A 24,160-nucleotide genomic window follows, 5' to 3' on the forward strand; every position below is an offset into this window, starting at 1 on the left:
TTTTTTGTGAATTCTCATCTAATATTCTACATTTGGTGTTTGTAGGTGTTAAAAAATTAAAAGGAAAAGATGTTCTCATGAGTGAAAATGAATCTGATGAAGAAGGTACATTATATTCTAGTAATTAAAATTTTCAATTTCAATTATTATATCATATCTAATTTTTCATTTTTTTTCTATGTGTAGGTGGATCGAATGCAAATGAAACCACTGATCATTTGTAAAATTAATAAATATTTTGGTTATTATAAAATTTTAGTAATGTGTAATTTTTTAGCTTTTATATAATTATTTGAATTTTATTTAGTTGTTATTTGATACTTTAATTTGAGATTTATACTATTATAATATTTTTCTTAATATTTGACATCATGAAAATCAAAAAGAGTATGTAATTTTAATATTGAATATTTTGATAGTATCATGATTCCGTTGGTGTGATTTTTAAATTTTTTTTATAAAAAATATTTAATTGATATATGGAACAATAAAAAAATGGGTATAGGTATGGGTATAAGAAAATACCCGTTACACGGTGGGGATGGGGATGGGTCAAAAGTTGTATACCCGTTGGGTTTGGAGATGGGGATGGGGATGAATTTTTATTATGGGGATGGGGATGGGATCATGATACCCGTACCCGCCCCGCCCCGTTGCCATCCCTAAAACCCACCCTCCAAACCAACCCTACATCATCTACAATCCCACCCTCCAAACCAACCTATGCATCATTTGCAATCCCACCATCCAAACAAACTTCATGGTCACCTTGACCCTCCACACCAACCTCATGACCACAATATTCCAAAAAATGTACTATTTGAGGTTCAGACACCATGTGTACAACATAAAGATGCACTTGACCATTGAGTATGCCAATGTTGACCATATGACATGCACTTTTGTCATCACTAAGCAATTCCAACCTTCCTTCAAACACATAACCTTCACCCACCGAATACCATATCTCCTTGACATTCACATATCCCATCTCCTTCAGAATTGGCAATATCTCAAAGTAGCTCCATCCGTCTAGGTCACATGACAATGTATTGGTCTCACCCACATACCCATCATTGATAAACTTCCCCCTATGGTGAAAGACAACTTCAAAAAATGGCTTGTCCATCTCTCTATAAATCCTTGTGAAATATGAAAATGCCCAAACAATAATACAAAATTTACACACACCGACAAACACTTTAAAATGGGGGACCACAACCTCAACACCATCTCTGTCACACATAACAGTGGACCACCGTTAACAACAAATTGACTAAACAAACACTGACTCAAACGATTACAAAAAGATGCATAATGAAACTCGAAACGCATAAAATACAATAACCCTAAACACTACAATCAATGCAATCAACAAACACTGATAAAACCCCAAAGCCATCACAACAACACAATCAAACAAATGTGACACAAGTGGAACAAATACGCACCTTTGATCGAAAATCCACTGTTCATCGATGTCAATCACAACTTCAAAGTTCAATTTCATTTTCGAATGCCACAAAAATCCCAAATCGTGTTTGCCAGCTTCAGAGTTCACTTTCATCCTGTTCCTCGACCAATATTCTTCCAATTTGTAAGAAACCCTTTCGAAAATTATTTAATATTTAATTATTTACATTTTTTGCTTTACAATTCCACGCAAGAAACTAATTTAATATCATGTGTGCAAAAAATGCATTAGAAAACAACCTTAATTAGTCAACATTAATGATTTTAACATCGTTAATGAAAACGGACTTGATTTATGCACTTAAACTAATTTGAGGACCAAATTGACACTTTTTTAAGGTGAGGTACCAATTTGACACACTTAATCTAAAGTGAGTACCATCCGAGTAATTAAACCATATATTTTTAGTCTCACGCAAGATTGAAATTTGTCTTTATACGAAACTTTATATTTTTTGGTCTCAAACTTTAAAAATGAATAAATATAATTATTTTAATTACGTTAATTTTTTTACCTATCAAACATGTTTCATACTAACATTTGAGTTGTTTATACTGTTTAACATGTTCCAGCTTCGATATTAATTGAGAATGTATTTGACAAGTAAAACAAAAAATAACGTAATTGAAATAAAAGAATTATATTTATTCATTTCTAAAGTTTAAAGACAAAAATATATCAATATTTTGAAAAAATAAATTTTAATTTTGGATAAAAATTCATAGACTAAAAATATATTTAATTTTTCTGTAATGCACTCTTACACGTAGTTGAAAATGTGTAAACATCAATGTTATTTTAACCGTAAAATTTAGAATATTTTAAATCATACAATTCAAAAATATAGTTTTAAATACTTTTCTAAACTATTCAATAGAATATATATTTTTAAATTTTAGATTCTACTATCCACATAGATTTATTTTTTTATGATACACTTTCACGGGATTTATTTATTTTCAATGTTTCTTGAATTCCCAAATTTAAAAAATATTTTAAATCATACAACTTAAAACATATTTCAAATTAAAAATTATATTTTTAAATACTTTTCTAAATTATTCAATATAAAATATTTTTTTATTTATAGATTCTACTATCTTGATGTATTTATTTATTTATTACAATTTAAAATAATTCCGCCAAAAAACAATTTGGTCAAGAGGTTCGAATGCAAATGATGATGAAGGGGTATTAGCGTCATTTTCTATTATTAGGGTTTTTGCCTTTGTTGTATTTCCCCTCATCCATTCCCATGATAGTGGAGAATATTCAGAAACCCTAATTATTCAAATCTTCTGAGAACATATCAACACCACCGACTCCGCCTCTTCCACTCCCGCAGCCATGGCCGCTGCCGACTCCTCCGCCGCCGCTCCTTTGCGCCAGCTATCGCAGAAAGAGACGGACATCCAGATGATGCTCGCCGCCGACGTTCACCTCGGCACCAAAAACTGTGACTTTCAAATGGAGCGCTACGTCTTCAAGCGCCGCACTGACGGTCACTCCTCTATTCTCAAATTCTTCTTTCTACTTTTATTCTTGCATTTATTCACCCATTTTCTTAAACAGTGGTCATTTACATGTTCTTAGTTTCTCTGTTTTTTTATATAATAGAATATGTCTGTGTAATATAAATAGGTTTCATTTTTATACATCACCATTGTGTTCCAATTAAATTCATGTAGTTATTCATAATCACCAAAATGTAGAATTCTGGATACCTTTGAATCTCCTTCATAGTGGCCATGATCTTGTAGTAATAGCTAAGGGTGTTTCATGAGTGGTCTAAATTTTGAGGTATTTTTGAAAGGTCAGTGATCCATGCCATTTGATAATTGTATGGTCTTTTAATCTTCAATCCTGAAATAAATTTCCTGTTTTGTGTATGATTTATGCCATCGGATAAATTTCTCCGTAAATATTTACGGAGGAAGAAATCAAGAATGTTATAATTGAGTTTCCAAATGTTAAAATCGGCTAATGTTAACTTCTCCAATAATTGACGTGCATAATTTGATTTTATATTATGGAAATACTCAATTCATTTTGACTTCGTAGTTTTTTTCTCCATTATGTGTTTGCAAACTGGTTTATCAAGCAAGGAATTAGTTGGACTCTTGTTTTTAAGTAATTGGATTGGATGTGAGATGTGCATTACCCTGATATTTGTGTAAGGTGTTATAGAGCAGTAAGGGCTAATTTAATTACTGATTTGAATTTTATAAATGTGGTCTTTTTCAACTACATGACCCTGATAATTATGTGTTTACAAACTGGTTTATCAAGCAAGGCATTAGTTGGACTCTTGTTTAAGTAATTGGATTGGATGTTGAGATGTGCATGACCCTGATATTTGTGTAAGGTGTTATTGAGCAGTAAGGGCTAATTTAATTACTGATTTGAATTTTATAAATGTGGTCTTTTTCAATTACATGACCCTGATAATTATGTGCTTACAAACTGGTTTATCAAGCAAGGCATTAATTGGACTCTTGTTTTTAAGTAATTGGATTGGATGTGAGATGTGCATGACCCTTATATTTCCTTAAGGTGTTATAGAGAAGTAAGGGCTAATTTAATTACTGATTTGAATTTTATAAATGTGGTCTTTCTGGTGTTTTCTTTTTCTAGCACAGTTATAGAGTTTTTCTCTTGCTACTAAAATAAAATTTTTTGGAGTTTTTGTTGATTTTTGGGGTTATGGTTTTTCAGGTATATACATAATCAACCTTGGAAAAACATGGGAGAAGCTCCTTCTTGCTGCTAGGATTATTGTTGCCATCGAGAACCCACAGGATATCATTGTTCAGTCCGCCAGGCCTTATGGTCAGAGGGCAGTGCTTAAGTTTGCTCAGTACACCGGGGCTCATGCAATTGCAGGAAGGCACACTCCTGGAACATTCACCAATCAGATGCAGACATCCTACAATGAGCCTCGTCTTCTAATTCTTACTGATCCAAGAACCGATCATCAGGTTATTTACCACTTGTAGAAGTTAGAACCAGATTATTGCAGCCATTGAGGATGTTTTGAATATCTGATAGTTATTGATACTGATATTGTTATACTGTGCATGATTTGCCACAATTTGCCTTATGTTATTGATATCTGTGCAGCCTATTAAGGAGGGTGCTCTTGGCAATATTCCCACTATTGCCTTTTGTGACACTGATTCTCCAATGCGGTATGTTGACGTTGGGATTCCGGCCAATAATAAGGGGAAGCATAGCATTGGTTGTCTCTTTTGGCTTTTAGCTCGTATGGTGCTGCAGATGCGGGGCACTATTCGTCCGGGTCACAAGTGGGATGTGATGGTAAAATACCTGTTGCTTTTCTGAATAAAATGGTGGCTGTTCCGTATCTCTAGAGAAGTCTTAGTCTGTTAGCATATGTGTTATTTGGGGGTTTTCTTTAACGTTTTTGGATTAGTAATCAATTATCTCAAATTTTCTTATGCAGGTGGATTTATTCTTCTATAGAGAACCTGAAGAAGCTAAGCAACAAGAGGAAGATGAAGCACCACCTGCGCAAGATTTTGCCATCGATTTCAATGGTGCTGCCATTAGCAGCTTCCCTGCAGACAGACAATGGCCTCCTGCACTCGACCAACCCTGGACAGATGACGCTCCACAACCAATTCCAGCAGTTCCTACTAACTGGACCCCAGAAACAGCTGGTACGACTATGAATTATTGGTTTATTTAAGGTCCTTGCTTTATGATGATTTGTACTGAGTTTTTATCTGCGGTGATTCAGGATGAACAAGTTCAGCTTGGTCATTTAGCTTGTTTATTATCCTAAAATCTATGTCTGGATTTGAATTTGAGATAATGCAATCTCCGTCTACCTTTATTTTATAAATTGTATGCAAAAATGGTACTAATCCCTGACTTTGCTATGATTCAACATTTCCTCTTCCCCTGTCGCACAAAGACGAGAATTTTTGATTCTGCAGTGATATGATGATGGGGGCACACACGCACATGCATTTTCTGATACCACTTATAATTGTTTTGAAATTTATGTAATCACAATTTGTTTGACTAATGTTCCTTTTACAGCTGCAGGAGATTGGGGTGAGGCTGTTCCTGCACCGGTCCCCGCTGCCGTACCGGCTCCACAAGTTGGTGTGCCTCCAGCTCAAAATCTTCCTGCTACTGGCTGGGACTAGGACAATTTATTTTGATTCCATGGTGTTAAAACCATAGTTTTTTTCCCCTCGGCTCAGAATTTTCCCTTTCGAGATTATCTTAGAAAAAAACATAATTTGCTTCTCAGTAAAATTTTGTTTGTTGACATATTGTAGGAAACTTTGTCATTTAAATTCAATAATTATTTATTTTATAATGGAATTTAACTTGTTTTATTGCATGTATTTCATAAATAGTTAATTTAACTTGTTTTATTGCATGTATTTGATCGAATTTCTTATGGAAAAGTATTTTGTATTTAAATGCCTCAGTAATACATAATTTATTTTTTCAATCACCTATTTTTCTAAGAATTCAGTGTCTTTTGTTAAGGACTTGAGTTAAGAACTGGGCTTACAAAAGAATTCACTTATTTGAATTCATAAGAGACAATTCATTTGTTAAATTGTAATAATTATATAAATATACGAATCTCACTAGATCTAAGAATCGATTGAGAATGGTTTAGAAGTGTTATTGTTGTAGTTATGAATTAAAGAACAAAACGTCAATTTTGACATTAAACAAATTACATTTCATAAAAATAATTACTTTTGTTATGTTAAAATTAAAATTTGTATACAGAAGATATTCTTATATATAATCACAAAAATGTTAGCTTTAGTATTTTTTTTAAGATTACATATTTATATATTGCAATTAAAATTTGAACATGCAAAGATCCTAATTTATTATGACACAAATACTATTTACTTGACATGTTCTCCTCTCAATTAATCCTGTTTTTTTTTTTCAAAAAAAACAATACGATCTTCTTATTTGTGTTGAAATAAAAATATTCTAAAAATATCAAGAAAAATAATACTTTTTAATCCCTGAAAAATTTTATATCTTGGTTTCTATTTTTTCAACTTAAATTGGACATGCCTTTATATTTATTTCATATTCATATTATGAGACTATTTTGATCCTTATGCACACAGAAACTTGTAATCTTCAATGCTTTTGATATTCATTGAAATTTTGAGTTGCACATCTTGATTCTAACGCAAACTCTTACGTTTATCAAAAATGATTTAGAATATGTTTGGAGAATTCTCTACAAGTAATTTTACAGTAGAACAACATGAAAGAAAAATATAATCGATTTTAGAGATTAAAATTAATTTATAAAATTATTTATTATTAGGTTTTGCATAAACTATTTTTTGTTTATAAAAAGTTTGTTTTTTTCTCTTCTAGAAAATCTCCTCTGAAACACATTCTTATTATTGCATTCGTTCTAACTTTTTAAACTCCATAACTAGAAAAATATAAAATATAATTAACCACAAGATTTCGACTAAAATCTTGACATAATTTTTCTCGGGCAAAATTTTCAACCACAAACATGAAATTATTTCTAGGAATTTTTTTCATAATTACACGAAATGTATTTAAACTCAATTTTGGTTAAAATGATTTCTGAAAACTGTGATTCTTATTAGTACTACATGGTAAGAAAATCAATTTTTTTTTTTGTAATAGACTTTTTTTTCTTTTTGAATAATCATTTATTCATTCAATTAAAATGGGAAATAAAGTATTGTTTTTTCACATGGCCCATTCGGCCATGCGATCCACGAGTTAATACAAGCGACAAATTATTTGCGAAATGCAAGCTGCCTTTGATATTTTTTCAAAGGTCATTCAACATTTAAAATGAGAGGTGCACATTTTCCACCTAATCCAAATTTGAGGTGCACACTTACTACTTGTTGATTTATTAATATTTGCTGGTCACTAAAGTTTAAAATCACTAAAAAAATCATACTTTTTTTGATGATTTTATTAATTTTAAAATCTAAATTAAAAAATGTACAAGGTCAATAACTCAAATACAAGTATTGTTGTGTAAAAATCTAATTTTTAATTTTTAAAAATAAATAAAAAATGTAAAATGTATAAAACCAATTGCTCAATGTTAAAAAGTTAAAAAGTCTAATTAAAAATGTTAAGAAGTTTATAAAACTCTTTGAATGAGTCACTTTTTTCAAGAGAAAAAAATTTGAGAAAATGAAACAAATAATTTTTTTTTTTCAAATAAATTTAAGAAACTCCAAGTGTTATTTTAAATTTCACACATGCATTCACTCATACCGTGAGATTCACGAGTCCTTATTATATTAGTAAATAAATTATTCAATGTTACCTTGAATATTCATGGTACTTGCTTTTTATGATTCCTCTGTTCTTTCTCCAAAAGCTTATCTCATATATATGCCATGAAGCCACCAACATCACACTAACACTAAACTTACCACCCTTCATTGGATCTATCATTCTTCAACTTTCTTCTCCACTGATTCCATTCTCTCTCTAAAGGTATCTGCATTCCCCCTTTCTTTCTTCACCCATTTCCGTACGCTGTTCAGTTTCTCATGTTTATTTTGTCTGTGTGAATCTTTTGCACTAAAAATTTGATTTTGATTGGAATTCTGAGGATCCTTAAGCTGATTTGATCTGGGTTTTTCTTGTTTTATGTTGAAGGGGGGGAATTTTGTTTTTGGTGGTGAGTTTGTTAAGCAATGGCCCGCAAGAAGATAAGAGAGTATGACTCCAAGAGGTTGTTGAAGGAGCACTTTAAAAGACTCTCTGGCCAGGACTTGCCCATCAAGTCTGCACAAGTAAGCATTATCTTAGTTTTTTTTATAATTAAAATTAGTAATGAATGAACATTGTTGAGTATATAAATGTATAATTTAAATTGTGATGTGGGGTTATTTTTTATTATTGATAATTTATTTAGAAAACTGTCGAAATGTAATTCAGATACAGAAGTAGAGGGAGTGAAAACTTCACTCTCCATTTGTAAATAAATTTCCAAAATAGTTTATGTTGGCTTGGCTGTGAATCTTATACCTTAAAATTCTGATGGGTTATGGTCACATTGGAATCACGGATTAAGTTTTGTTATCCTTTGCTTGATTATAGGATTCTGTTTATCTGAAGCCAATGTAATAACTCAAACACCTACTGATTTCTGATCATTGCACTGCATTAATCTGATAATGATCTTCAAATCTTACAACTTACTGTTAATATGGTGTGTCTTCATATGATGTATAACTGATTTGTGGAAAAGAAATTTGTATCTTACTAGTCAATCAGTGCAGTGTGCAGATCAAACATGAATAATAAATTTGTTGTGTTCTATTTCTCAGGTTACAGAATCCACTGATTTCAATGAACTACCTGAGAAGGAACCATGGCTTTTATCTTCAAAATTGGTTGTGAAACCGGACATGCTATTCGGAAAGCGTGGCAAAAGTGGTTTGGTTGCCTTGAATTTGGATTTGGCAGAAGTTGCTTCTTTTGTGAAAGAGCGTCTTGGCAAAGAGGTGTTTTTTCCCCCTTTGTCCCTCCAAACCTTAAATTATTTTTCCTTTTTCTTAATCACCTTCTCTTTTTACTTTCTATTTACTTTCTTAATCTTTGTTGATAATGTAGGTTGAGATGAGTGGATGCAAAGGGCCCATAACAACTTTCATTGTTGAACCTTTTATCCCTCACAAGGAGGAGTTTTACCTTAACATTGTCTCAGAGAGACTAGGGAACAGTATAAGCTTTTCTGAATGTGGAGGAATTGAAATTGAGGAGAACTGGGATAAGGTGCCAAAATTCACTTTTACCTTGCATATAAATTATTTGAAGTAAATTCTTCTCACATCTTCCTTGTAATTCCCATAACGTACAAAGTGGTTTGTTCATATTTCAGGTCAAGACTGTATTTATGCCAACAGGACTGTCTCTTACATCTGAGAGTATTGCTCCACTTGTTGCAACCCTTCCCTTAGAGGTATGTTAATCTTAGTAATTGTTAGTTTTTTAATAAGATAACTTTCTTACTTTTTGGGTTATTCAGTAGGACCATGGGATTGAATATCACATGCTATTTTGTTGCCGAACGCTTTGTTTCAATTATTTATAAGTACTTTATTCATGCTTACAGATCAGGGGAGAAGTTGAGGAATTCCTCAAGGTGATTTACACTTTATTCCAAGGTATATTACAAAATATGCTTTTACCAACATTAGATATGCTTATGAAGAAAAGTTCATTGATATTTAAAGTTGCAGTTTTAAACATTTTCTTTTCCTATCTTATTTGTCTTCTCTTAGACCTGGATTTCACTTTCTTGGAGATGAATCCTTTCACTTTGGTCAATGGAAAGCCTTATCCTCTGGACATGAGAGGGGAGCTTGATGACACTGCTGCTTTCAAGAACTTCAAGAAGTGAGTTTCTTGACTCTATTTCATCATGTATAATTGAATGATGTTTTGATAGTAAAACAAACTGAATTATGCATGTTATTTTTATTTACAGATGGGGAAACATCGAATTTCCATTGCCATTTGGAAGGGTAATGAGCAGTACAGAGGCTTTCATTCATGGATTGGATGAAAAGGTGAACAAAATTATTACTTCTAGAAATCATGAATTCATAGAACTACGAATTCTGTTTCTTAACAATTTTATGTTGTTTGTTTGTTTATTTTCCTCCCAGACAAGTGCATCTTTAAAATTCACAGTATTAAACCCGAAGGGCCGAATTTGGACAATGGTAGCTGGGGGAGGTGCTAGTGTCATCTATGCTGATACGGTGTGTTCATAATATATTTAAAAGTTAAACTCAGAGCTAATCTATATTATATTGTAATATTAAGCAAAAGACTCTTTCTTACATACTAATTTATTAAAACAGGTAGGTGATCTTGGTTATGCTCCCGAGCTAGGAAACTATGCAGAATATAGTGGTGCACCCAAGGAAGATGAGGTCCTGCAGTATGCCAGGGTTGTGATTGATGTAATTATCTCAAACATTATTGATGTGTATTTATCATCAATTTATGGATACAATACATGATCATACATTACTTTGTAACATGATACAGTGATTGTTTCTCTCTATGGAAATCTCTTTGCAGTGTGCAACTTCAAATCCTGATGACCAAAAGCGAGCCCTTGTGATAGGTGGAGGAATAGCTAACTTTACTGATGTTGCTGCTACATTCAGCGGCATAATCCGTGCTCTGAAGGAAAAGGTAAGGACATATATCATCATGAAGCTTTTTTAATGATATATTAATTTGTAGGTTAAATATGTTTTTAGTCCCTGAACTTTAATGTGAAATTGAAATTCGTCCATGTATGAAATTTTGGTATATTTTTGTCCCTAAACTTTAAAAATTAATTGATACAGTTATTCTAACTCAAATATGTTAACTTTTTTAAAAGTAATTGAGTTAAAAGGACTATATCTAGTCATTTTAAAATTTAGGGACCAAAATGTATCAAAGTTTCAGATAAGGACGAATTCCAATTTCGTCAAACTTCAGGAACTAAAAACATATTTAACCCTTAATTTGCTTATGGTAGAGTTAATGATTGTTGACCTATTACAAACCAGGAACAAAAGCTAAAAGAAGCAAAAATGCATATCTATGTGAGGAGGGGAGGTCCCAACTACCAAAGTGGTTTAGCAAAAATGAGGGCTCTTGGAGAGGAGATTGGCATTCCCATTGAGGTTATATAACAAAATGATGCCTTTATTGATTGCACTGAGAAACCATCTGAAACTGTTGCTTATAGTTTTTCATAAAGGAACTTTTTCTTATCTATATTTTGGTATCTTTGCAGGTTTATGGACCTGAAGCAACAATGACTGGTATATGCAAACAGGCAATTCAGTACATCACTGCTGCTGCTTAATTATCCATTCTTAGGACGGTGTGAACTTCTTTTACAAGTATTGTCATGGATGATTCGAAGAGATTGTTAATTCTTGGTTCTCTGTCCAACTCTCAGAAGTTATTACTTTTGTGAGTTAGAGTGCAGGCTGTTATAAATTAGTCATCCAATAAAGTGGTGAAGAATGTTTTGTATCTTCCAGAATTCTGATAGTACATTAGTGACATTATAAAATGGTACAAGTGTAATTGTTTTATGTTAAGTCAAACTACAATTTCATGGTTCACTCATTTACTTTCATTAACTGAATTGGTTTTCTTTCCATTTATGTGGACTTAAATTTCTGCTTGAAAGGGTATCTCAGCAAGCTTGTTTAGATATATGCAATTATGAGTAAAATATAAGTCTTTATTCAATTTTTTAAGTAATTCAAACTCATATATAAAATATTAGAATTATATTTTATCAATAAAGCGATTCATGAAATGTAGCTAAACAATTCCCATTATGGATGATGTTGAAATTTATCATTCTACTTTTTGTTTGTTACAGTCAGTAATAGAAGCTTTTACAAATTCTCTGAAGAAAACAAAAACGCATGCTTGAGTTATTTTGAGGAGAATTTTTGTTGATGATATACCCACCAACCCTTATGAAAGCTTTAGAAAAATCAAAAACTAAAAGTGTTAAAAGAAATTTCACAAACATAAATTTGGAATAGGGTTTTTTAGTCTACCAGGATATGTGTCCCCACACTCAGTGGATGGTACTAATTCTCCATAAATTCTTTCTTTTATATTTTACTCTTCTAATAATTCTTTTTGGAAAAGTTTTTCCAAAATTCTAACAAAATAAAAAAATTAGTTTATGTAAGACCTAGTTTATAAAAATTCTTTTATATATTTGTTTAAAATTGTTATTCTTAACTTCTGTATAACATAATTTTAACTCATGAAAGAAGTTATTTTATTTATTTTTCTCTAAAGTAAATAAATTGTCCAAATATAACCAATACCTATTATCGTGCATGTAGGTTCTCCACTGATAAAGAGAATTAGAAATACATAGCTCCATTTGTGAAATAATAATTAGTTAACCATATATATATATATATATCTTCATAGACAAATACAACAATGAACCCAATAATACATTTCAGCATCCACGTGTGTTAGATTTTTACTCTTGGGTGAAAGCTGCTATTCTCAGTGCATTGAAAATTTATGGCTTTATAATTGGCGCAGACTGCACATTCGCTAAAAATATAATCGGTTTATAATATATAAATGAAATAAATCTCTTTTTACATACTGGTTTTGTGTAGATAAATTAGAATTAAATTTACTTTCAACCTTGATGGTGATGGTTACACTATTTGAAGTAAACTAAAAAGTTTAGAAAAACACAGAAGTTGGGGGTTAGGATGAGCATGTTCTTTTGCTGCTATTTCATCAAAATCAGCAGAAGGTAAAGAAGAAATCTAGTTTCAGTTTGAGTATACGATGTAGTTATTATTTCAAGCATCACAATAGCTTCAAAGAAAGAAATTAAAATGAGGCATAAAGTATGATGTACATTAGGAGAAGCTCATTTTTCCTGCTTAGCTGATTCCAATAAAATTAAGTCATGTCAGATTGTTCAAACTTCAGGTCTTGCATAGCTTGTATACAAGAGTTTTGAACAGCTCATTTGGCTAATTAACAGAGAATTAGCTGTTGTTAAAGAAAGATTTGGTGATTTCACAATGCCAATGTGCATCCCTCTGCAAGCAACAAGAGATGGTGGTGACTGCTTTAGAGCTTCTTCAGTGTTGCTTTTAAGTGTGGTTGAAGAGTTACTGTGTTGGTAGCCATCTGAACCTCATAGCAAAGAACCCCATCAACCAGCTCAAAACGTCTTCGTATCTCTTTAACCTGGGTAGAGTGGTATCAAGTATTTTAGGCACTGATGTGAAACATTTTAGTCTATTATTAAATTATGTTTTAGTTTGAATTAATAGCATAATGCATCTTTTAAGCTTCAATTTGAATATTTTTCTTTGTGTTTATTGTTTTTTGTCAAACGTATTACACATTAGGTGTTTTATAAGTGTGCAGAAGCATTTTTGGATGAAACTATCTCTATTGAAGGCCCCTCCACTCTCCCTGCAAGTTTGTATTCTATTGTTTTATTTTATTTTTCGATAAATAATTACTTCAGTACAATAAGTTTTAAGCTAATAAAAAAAGGCTTTAATGCAAAAATTTTAATTTACTACTATTTTTTTTTTCTCAAATTTCATTCATATAATAAATTTAATTAAATTGAATTGATTAACAAAATTATCTAAAAATATAAAAAGGTCCCTATCAAATAAATAAAAAGTACATAAGCTAACAGAAGTAAAAGAAAATAAAACAACATCAAAAAATACTATTATAAAAAATTATATCAAAGTAAATTTTAAAGATAAACTTTTGTATTATCAATTTTTTTCAAAAACAAATTCAATTCGCGCCTGCAATCACCATTCTTTAAAATATTAATAGCAACCAAAATCGTGTCATAAAGCACGATTTTAAAAAGCCATGCCTTCAAAAATGATTTTCACATAAAGAAAAAAAGCAATTCTTGCCATAATGTTCAAAAGTCCTCACCCGACTTCCCTCTATTTCTGTAGATATCTGTTTACCAATCATTGTTGTCACAACAATAACAAGTCTTTATCTCATTAGATGAGAGCTTTCATATGAGTTTGTTATACTTGAGATATGAAATAGATCCCTGTTGCCTTTCTCCATTTTATTCATCCAACTTATATTTTGTGTGCGACATCTTTATTAACTCCTCCATTATTTGATAATATTAATTAATTCTGGATATTAAACTTAGAAACAAGTGTCATAGCATCTTATTCTTTTTTTTACTTATAATTGTTTTCTCTTATTTCTAGCTCAAATTGCAATGCATATACTGTGTCTTGTTCCTACACAAATAAAAGTCCTTTGCTTTCAAAGTTTGTCTCCAAAGCTTAAGTTTAGAGCTAGCATCTTCCTTTGATTCCTCAATCCACACTATATCATCCACAAAAAGCATGTAATTAAGGATAATCTTATGTTGCTCCTGGTAACCACCCACATCCAAGATTAACCATGTTAGGACTTGAAATTGAGCTATGATGTAATCCTATTCTTATAGAAAAGACTTTAGTCTCACCTCCAAGTGTTCTCACTAATAATTATCCAATCACATGTTTTAGTCATGGACTACTTTTCCAAAGTCTTCCACAACGCTTCATTTGATACTCGATCCCAAGTTTTTTCCACGTCAATAAAAACTATATCTAGGTATTTTTCTTCCCAAGTTTCTTTTATCTCCAAGACGAATTCTACAACATGAATCTAAAATTTATTCATCCTCTTAAATTTCTAGTGCTCCCATATTATAAGTCAATCCTTGTTCATCACATAAAAACCATAATCCTCACAGATGGTGATAAAAAAATTTCTTAAGAAACATTTCCAATACAATTTTTTTGATACATTCATATTATCAGAAGATGCCGTACTAAGAAGGTTGTTTTTTAAATCTAACATAAAAGAAGCAATCCAATCATTGTCAGAGTGTAATGTATGTGAACAATGCAATCATAAGCATGAGACATCAACATCAGTATTATTGCATTTGGCAAATACTAATTTAGATTACCTTAGAAGCATTCCCCACCATTTCACTCTGAAGTTGTATCACATTCTCTTCAAAGCTGTATGTCCCTTTCTGGGAGCACAATATCAAATGAAACCTTAATAGCAGAGAAGGACACTAAAAGGAAATAAAAAATAAAAGGCAAGAAACCTGATGGACCAAGAAGCAATGAAACGATCAAGACTTTTATGTTTAAACAGTTAAATAAAGGAAGAAAGCAATAAATCAAGCATATATTCGGAAGAATATCTCAACATGACAACAAACAGTATAAACACAACCCATTGCATAACTTATGGATAAATGCATATAGAAGGAAATTTATGCAATTGCCTTATCACTCTTGCAAGCAACTGGTTATAATGGATTGAATGCAATGTTAGGAAAATTGGAACTCAAAACGTAGCAGAAATGGACTGTTTTGCCAGAGTTTATTTGGAGCAAAATACAGAATAATTGGAGCAAAATACAAAATAATAAACATGTGCTTGTTATAGTTTGACAAGTAACAAATGAATTCAAGGATTTAGGTTGATCCAAAGGGTATTACTTAACAAAACTAAATTAAGCCCCTAATTTTCTTATTCAAATAGAGTTGTCTCAAAATTTAAATTGAGGAGTTATGCATATTAAGAGTCCATGGAGCTTCTAAACCCACCATTCCTATAGCATACAGATTATACAGACACAAGTATGAAGCTAACTGGTAAAACAATTTATCCGTAACAAAAACCAAATCAAATTGAAATATAGTACTTGAACTTCCACAAGGCCATTGCTTTGAGCAATCACAACTTCAATGGTGCCATCAGGTTTAGGACGCCAGTATCCACTCTCACCGTGCATAGGCTCTCCAGAGCTGAGTTTCCATGTCTTCTGAGTGTACCCTATCACAGGCTATACCCATTTCACACACAACCAAACCAAATAAACATAATCAGTTCACAACCACACACAAAAGAAGAGAAACAAGATGAATTAAACTGAAGTCCAGAACATATATCATCATAAATGGTTAAAAAAAGAACGTAATTGAAAAGCACAAATAATGTACATTTAATTGTTCATGGCCATATAATTAGAAGTTAATTACTTTTCTGTACTCCAAACATCATGTTTCGGATAATACTTAAATTTTCTTTGCCTTAAGCAATCTTACTAGTTATATATAAAGGGCGAAATTGCTCCTTATCATATTCCGGATCTGAACTAGTACTACTGGATAAACTGAAACAACATCGTACTAGTTGATTCACTTTGAATGGTGGAATGATTTTGAATTGATTGACCATGTAAACTAATGGTGTGTCAAAATAAAATTCTTAAAAAAAAAAAAAAACCCCAGTTAATAAAAAGAGAACTTCAAGAGACCCAGATAGTGTTTATGGAGAAAGAGAGAGGAAAACCTTGTTGGGGGAATGGGAGAAGAAAAGCTCTTCGCCATATGAGAAGGAATGTATAGTGGGGAAGCCTCCTTCTCCTTGGCCTCTCCAAGTGCCCAGAAGGAAGGAGAGCGGTGCCACCGCGGGGTGTATGACGGGCGGTGATGTTGCCGGCGCCGGAGACTCCTTTTCAGCATCCATTTCTGTTTTTCTTTGGAAAATGTGTATGTGAACCCAATTATTGTGGAATCCAAAATGGGGTATTTGGATTTATTGCTTTGACTTGACTTGTGTGTTACTTTGTTCTGTGTTTACGAAGGTGATGGCAGTTGTTATGAGATAGTTGTACGTCCAAAAGCCCGTAACTTTCTAAGAAAAGAATACATTTATTATATAAATTTAAATTTATGAAAATATAATTAAAATTTAATATAAATATTTTATTTTGTAAATTTAAATAATAATAATAATAATTTATTATTTTTATTATTATAATATATCTAAGTTATCTATATATATTTTTCTAGTAAAATACATTCTACCGTACAATTTTTTTCAAACAATAATTGAGCCAACTAAAACAAAAATATTAATCCTAAATAAAAAATAATTTTATACATGAAAATGGGTTAATTAGTATTTGGTACTTATATTTGAATTTTTTTTTGTTTTTTTCACTTAATATTTATTAAATAGAGATAATGTAGTCATTTCATTAATTCGGTGTTAACTCTATCTTTTTTTTGTTTGGCTGCTACCATGAAGCCCTGTAAATTTTTATAATGGTCTTTTATGACAAAACTTTGTGATGGTTGTATTTTTGTGATTTCCGTTATCATCCTTCTTGTTCATATGTCCACGTTTTGAACATAATTAGCATTTCTTTATCGTTTATATGTGAATGTTCTTCCATGAATATTTGTATGATTGGCGATTTAGGTAGGCCATAAGGTGCTTAGATAAATGTAATTTATCTTGAAGTTGCCTATGTAAATGTTGGCAGACGTTTAATTGGGTAATGAATAATTCAACCAACATCTGCCAGCAAATATTGGTAAATTATTTTTTTTTTGTTTGGCTACTACCATGAAGCCCTGTAAATTTTTATAATGGTCTTTTATGACAAAACTTTGTGATGGTTGTATTTTTGTGATTTCCGTTATCATCCTTCTTGTTCATATGTCCACGTTTTGAACATAATTAGCATTTCTTTATCGTTTATATGTGAATGTTCTTCCACGAATGTTTGTATGATTGACGATTTAGACAAGCCATAAGGTGCTTAGATAAATGTAATTATCTTGAAGTTGCCCATGTAAATGTTGGCAGACATTTAATTGGGTAATGAATAATTCAACCAACATCTTCCGACAAATATTGGTAAATTAATTGATAGTTAAACTAAGATTGTTAATAAAAAAAATGTCATGTGGCCGTTTAGGTACTTAGCAGAGTACGATATAAATATTCATTCAACAAGGGTCGCTTAGGTAAGTGACACAAAACACGAGATAAATGTTTGTTCAATTAGGACCGTTTAGGTAGGTGACAGGACATGGAACGTGAGATAAATATTTGTTCAACCAGGACCGTTTAGGTAGGCGGTAGGGAACGCGACATAAATATTTGTTCACCCAGTTAGGCGGTAGGAACGGGAGATAAATATTTGTTCAATCAGGACCGCTTAGGTGACAGGGAACGAGGGATAAATATTTGTTTAACTAGGATTGCTTAGGTAAGCGACAGGGAACTTAATTGTAACTTGCATGGTATTTTGTAAATGTTCTGTAGGATGAAAGAAAAAACCTTATTTATTGATGGGGTGCCTCGTTAAAACTTCTCTGGCCAAAACCCTCTTTAGGGATAAAAGATCAGATGAGAAAAAAAAGTACACATAAGGTTACATAGTGTCATCTTTACAAGTTTTTATTAATGAATGCTTAACTAAAATAGAATTTCAAATGTGTAACATTCCACGTATTTGGTATAGGATCCCCCAATAACTACTCTAAGCAATATGTTTTGCTGTCGACATCTTCTCTTATTCTGAATGGTCCTTCCTACTAGCGGAGAACTTGCCCTCTCTTTTCCTCTCCTTGCTTGCCATGTGCCATGCTAGATCTCCTTTTACGAATGTTCGTGGTTAGAGTTTGGAATTGTACTTTCAGGTCGCCTCTGTTTGACCGCCATGTTTCTGATCAATGCTTTTTCTTGTAACTCAATCAGGAGATCCAGACTTGTACCGAGACTTTCCTGATTCCAATCTTCGTTGTAATTCTGTCTTTGTAATGAAGGTTCTCCTATTTCCACTAGTATCATAGCTTTTGTGTCGTATACAGGGCTGAAGGGGGACTCATTGGTTGAGGATTACGGTGTGCACCTATAGTCCCACATGATTTGCAATAGTTCTTTCGACCATCTTCCTTTTGATTAATCTAGCCACTTCTTAAGCTCTGTCAAAATGAATTTCTTAACGGCTTTTGCTTGTCTATTGCTTTGGGGGTGTTCGAAAGAACGAGTAACATGCTTAATTCTGAGACCTGTATAAAACTTATCCAATTTTTTATCGATGAATTGTCAGCCATTATCCATAATGATAATGTGCAGTATTCCATATCGGCATATTATAATTTTTCAAACAAATTATTGTACTTGTTGGGCTGTGATTGTTGGGAGTGGTTGAGTCTCAATCCACTTAGTGAAATAATCTACGATGACTATAAGAAATTTGACTTGTTCTTTTTTCTAGAGTGAATGACCCTAAAATATCCATGCCCCATTTAGCAAACGGTCATGGGGAGTATACATGATGATGTTCTTCTTGCTTGACATGTGTAATGTTGGTGTGTTTTTGGCAGGGAATACACTTCTTAACGTAGTTGTGGCAATCCACTTCCATTGTTGGCCAAAAGTAGCTGACGCGTAGAATTTGATTTTTCATGCTTCGTGACCTTGAATGATATCCATAAATTCCTTCATGTATTTCTTTTATTATGTATTCCGCTTGTTTTCTCGTGATGCATTTTAGGAGTAATTGACTATAACCCCTTTTCTATAGTTTCTCTCCTACCAGAGCGTATTGTGCCACTTTCCTCACCCGGTCGCTATCTTTCGGGTCTGATATATTACCCGTCTTCAAGTATTGTATGTATGGGTTCATCTAAGCATCGTTGTTATCGTCTATATACATACAAGTGCCAACCTTGTCCATTGATAGGTCCTCCAACGTTTGTTGAAGTAGGGATCTATACTTACCTTTCTTCTTTGTGCTTGCTAGCTTCGACAATATGTCAGCTCTAATGTTATCACCTATGGGAACATGTTGTATCTATATCTCATTGAAGCCAGTATCCATAACTGTTCGGACCAAGTGATAATATTGAAGCAACAATGGATCTTGAACTTGATATTCATTATTTAAGTGGCCCACTATGAGCCTAGAATTTGTCCTGCATAGTAACCATCACGCTCCCACTTCCCTAGCCAATAGTAAATCGACTAAAATCATTTCGTATTCTGCTTAGTTGTTTGATGTTTTAAACGCAAAATGTAGGGACTTTTCTATGAGTACTTGGTTAGGTGTTTCTAACATAATGTCAACACTTACTCCTTTTGGCTTTGAAGATCCATCAACATATAAGATCCACTAGTCTTCGCAGGCATGCGTGTTTCCTGTAAGTCATTGGCAAATTTGGCCAGGCACTGGATTTTTATAGGTCATCGAGGTTCATACCGAATGTTGAATTCGGACAACTCTATTGTCGAGAACAATATTCTTCCTACTAGATCGAGTTTTTGTAGTATCTTCTGAATGAGGTAGTCGATCTTTACAATCACCTAGTGATTCTGGAAGTAGGGTTTGAGTCTTCTTGATGGGTTACAAGGGATATGGTTATCTTCTCCGCCATTTGGTACCGCGTCTCTGGATCTTGTAGGGTTCGGCTGACGAAGTAAATTGGTTCCTACTTTCCATCAATCTAGATGTGGATAAGCAAAGGTTGGGTATTATCTGACTTTCTTAGGATTGGGAGAGAGGATGGTATTTCTTTTAGCGGTTCAAACACGTTCTGACATTCATCTACCCAGGTGAACTTGGTTGATTTCTTTAATAGTCGGATCATGGGCCTCGTCTTATCGGCTAGTCGAGGCAGGAATCATGATATCATTGTTAGCCTTCCTATTAATCGTTGTATTTCCTTGACATTGTTGGGGCTTCGCATATCAATGATTGCCTTACATTTTTCTGGGTTAGCTTTCTCTGTGTTAACATGAATCCCAGGAATTTACTGACATCCACTCCAAAAACACGCTTCTCCAGATTCAGTTGTAGGTTAAACCTTCTTAGAGCTGTGAATACATCCGTTAAGTCCGTTGAATATTGCACTAGGTCTGGCGATTTCACCACCATATCATCTATGTATACTTCTATGCTTTTACCTCTCAAGTGGCTGAAAAATTTGTCCATCAACCTTTAGTAGGTTGCTCTGGTGTTTTTGAGGCCAAAGTACATGACCTTATAGTAGTAATTTGCCTCTTCTATTATGAAAGTGGTTTTATTCATATCGGGTTGGTGTCATGGGAATCTGATTATACCCAGACTAAGCATCAAAAAACAGAAAACATAGTTCCTTGTCGCTACGTCAACTAATCTGGCTATGTTGGGTAAGGGGTATGATCCTTGAGGCATGCTTTGTATAAGTCAGTGTAATTGACGCACATTTTCCACTTGCTGCTATACTTCTTCACCAACACTATGTTGGCAAGCTAAGTGGTGTATTGAGCTTCTCCTATGAATCTGACATCTAAAAGCTTTGTGACCTTTATCTTAGCCATTTATCTCTGCTATTCTCCTAATTTTCTTTTCTTTTGGGATACATGTCAGGCTTATTTGAAAACAGACAACCTGTGGATGACTACCCTGGGATCAACTCCAAGTAGGTTCGTAGTTGACTAGGCGAATAGATTTGCATTTTTTCCCTAGGGTTTCGTCGATTACCGCATCCCCTTCTACACTTAAGGTTGATCCAACTTTCAAGTTTCTCTCTCCAAAAAGAGACATGTTTTTAGTTTTTCCCACAGGTTCGATTCTTGAATCAGTCCCTATTCAAGGATCAAGGTCTTCTCCTATTAAGGCGGCTCTTGAGCCAAGTACTTGTTCAACATTGTTTGCTACTATAGTTAGCTCCTGGGGTCGTAGACTGACAATATAGCATTCTCTAACTAGCTTTTGATCTCCATGGATGGTGATGATATCCCTAGATGCTGACGGGAGTTTCATAGCGAGGTGAGGAGTTGATACCACGACTCCTAGTGTGTTTAGAAAGGGCCTTCCTAATAGGACATTATAGGAAGTATGTGCTTCAACAACTAAGAAACGCATAAGTCTCGTCTTCGTCTAGTTCCCTTCATGGAATACTGTGTGCAAATCTATGTATCCTTTAGTGCACACCCTTTCTTCTAAAAATCCATATATGGGCTAATCGTAGGGGATCAAGGGTTCTTCTAGTAGCTGCAACTTCTTATACGTCTTCTAGAGGATGTCTATTAAGCTGCTTTGGTCAATAAGCACCTTTTTCGTGGAAAATATTCTCGAGTTCAATGATTACTATAATTGGGTCATCCTGGTATGGATCCACCCCTTGAAAATCAACGTTTGTAAAGCTGATGGGTGACATCCTTCTTAGTCTGAAGGATGAATAGACCACTTTTGTTCTGCATGTATATTTGCAAATCTTGTTATATGTTTATTCTATGTCCTTGTTTTTTTGGCATTTTAGGCTTTGCATATGAAAATACCGACTCTTTACTAATAAAACAAAAAATTCATAAAAATTATTTCAAAAATTGTGTTGTACAATTTGAAGAATCTACCCTTCTATGCTTTCTAAAGCAAATTAGTTTTCTTCAATTTGTATATTCAAATATCTTCCATGCTCATATACTCATATTGTTCTTCCATAGAGTTCCTAAGTTTATCTTCATTCAAATATGGATGAAAATCAATAAAAAAATGCACATAAAAAAAATAAGGTTCATTCTTTCATGAAAGGTTGCAAAGATGATGAATACCACCCTAGGTAAACTGTCAAATTCTGTTAAAACTAATTTATTTCTAAATCTTCTACCATCAAATTAACAGTTTCATGTTTTCATTGAAAATGACAAAGTGTTGAAGGATATTCATATAATGTCTCAACTAACACTGAATAGTAATGAGATTAGTGACTGCTTTTGTTTTGAAGTTGAAATACAATGTTGTTATTATAGTTTACAAATGATACTATTACTTTCAAGTTCACACTATTCATGGTTTCCTTCCCATATATCATATAAAAGTATTCAAAAAACATTTCACAAAATATTAACAAAAAACAGAATGATGTTGTTCCTGAAAATAGACCATGTATAAGTGCCAATAACTCGGGTAGAAAGCTTTCACAATTTACTTTCGCTACCTTTCATACATTATTTTTAAAAAGCCAAATTTGTTAACATTTTTTAATGTTGTTATGACTTCACGAGGATTAGTTGTCCAATATAGCGATGAGAATTATTGGAAAAATTCAACAAACGCATGGAACATGTAAGGTAAAAGAAAATGTTATAAAATATATTTGTATTTGGTTTGGTTGATAGTTGTGTTTACTTTTCAGAATAGAAGAACTGAATGCCAAACATGTTCTCTTTCCTCACAATTTTTAATAGAAGTGATTCGTGATTTATAACTTGCAAGAAGGAAAATAAAATTTATTATTAGTCAGAAGTAGGTATCTTTTCTATGAATTAATAGATTTTGGTAAGTTTCCTATCAGTATAAAACTGTTATTAATTGTGAGTGTTGGTTATATTGGTAAGATTCATTGCATATTATTGTTATGGCATTAATAACACGCCACTGAATTGGATTTTCATCAACCAAAGTGATGAAAAATATGAAAAGTTTGTTTTTAAGATGACAAAATATAAAAAATAAAAAATATAATAAAAATATGTGAATAATAAAAAATATATATAAAACAATATATGAATAATTGGATAACAACATCAATAATAAACTAAACCAAATAATACTTCATTTAATAGTATAATATACTTACGTTAAATATAAATAATAATTTAAAAAATAATTCTATGACGGGTCAAGATACTAGTTACTAATTAAACTTATATTATTTTCATGTGTTAATTGCTTTGTGATATGTAATAATTATGGTACATACACCAGCATATATAGAAGTATAAGTGTCGAAACAATATCTAAAAAAATTACAATCTTATTTATAATTTTTTTTTGTATAAAATTTATATTTATGTATTTATATCCAGTTTATACTTAAATTGTATTTTGAAAATTTGTATGTTTGTACAAATCTTCATTTACATTTGTATTAAAGTATATAATTGTGTGTACATTTCACACATTTAAATTACAAACAAAAAATTATTAAAGAAAAAATATCTTTGATAACTACAAAGAAATGCTGATTTTTTATTTTATTATATAATTTGTAAAATTATAAATTAAAAAGAGTTAAATATGTTTTTAGTCCTTTAATTTTTGAAAATTGTAATTAGTCCATTTTGGAAATCTTTTAACCAATTTAGTCTCTTATATTTAGAAATACATATATTTAGTCCTTTAAATCAAACTTTTCTAAGTTTATTTGACGTTTCAAACTTGTTTCTCAATTAACATTAAAGCAAACATGTGTCAAATGATATAAACAAACTAAA

The 24,160-nt window shown here is 32.3% G+C and overlaps 3 protein-coding genes across 3 annotated transcripts; 2 read left to right on the top strand and 1 right to left on the bottom strand.

The window, feature by feature from the left end:
- The first annotated feature begins 2,719 nt into the window (after positions 1–2,719).
- On the top strand, positions 2,720–5,844 carry LOC114171760 (40S ribosomal protein SA-like). The gene is made up of 5 exons (XM_028056648.1): positions 2,720–2,975; positions 4,190–4,452; positions 4,595–4,792; positions 4,938–5,154; positions 5,540–5,844. Exons 1-5 carry the CDS (start codon positions 2,822–2,824, stop codon positions 5,647–5,649), a joined length of 942 nt encoding a protein of 313 aa, XP_027912449.1. The 5' UTR covers positions 2,720–2,821; the 3' UTR covers positions 5,650–5,844.
- Positions 5,845–7,777: 1,933 nt separating this feature from the next.
- Positions 7,778–11,684, top strand: LOC114164049 (ATP-citrate synthase alpha chain protein 1-like). Its single transcript, XM_028048525.1, has 13 exons — positions 7,778–7,993; positions 8,159–8,295; positions 8,833–9,009; positions 9,119–9,280; positions 9,387–9,467; positions 9,621–9,672; positions 9,790–9,904; positions 9,996–10,077; positions 10,177–10,272; positions 10,375–10,476; positions 10,598–10,714; positions 11,080–11,196; positions 11,310–11,684. Exons 2-13 carry the CDS (start codon positions 8,197–8,199, stop codon positions 11,379–11,381), a joined length of 1,272 nt encoding a protein of 423 aa, XP_027904326.1. The 5' UTR covers positions 7,778–7,993; positions 8,159–8,196; the 3' UTR covers positions 11,382–11,684.
- A 1,181-nt stretch (positions 11,685–12,865) lies between these two features.
- LOC114189615 (UPF0678 fatty acid-binding protein-like protein At1g79260) lies at positions 12,866–16,745 on the bottom strand. The gene is made up of 4 exons (XM_028078267.1): positions 16,451–16,745; positions 15,801–15,941; positions 15,048–15,116; positions 12,866–13,273 (listed from the first exon to the last, which is right to left on the bottom strand). Exons 1-4 carry the CDS (start codon positions 16,625–16,627, stop codon positions 13,154–13,156), a joined length of 507 nt encoding a protein of 168 aa, XP_027934068.1. The 5' UTR covers positions 16,628–16,745; the 3' UTR covers positions 12,866–13,153.
- Between the last annotated feature and the right edge of the window lie 7,415 nt (positions 16,746–24,160).

This window comes from Vigna unguiculata, chromosome 1 (assembly GCF_004118075.2).
Source record: "Vigna unguiculata cultivar IT97K-499-35 chromosome 1, ASM411807v1, whole genome shotgun sequence".
In the NCBI taxonomy this organism is placed as follows: Eukaryota; Viridiplantae; Streptophyta; class Magnoliopsida; order Fabales; family Fabaceae; genus Vigna; species Vigna unguiculata.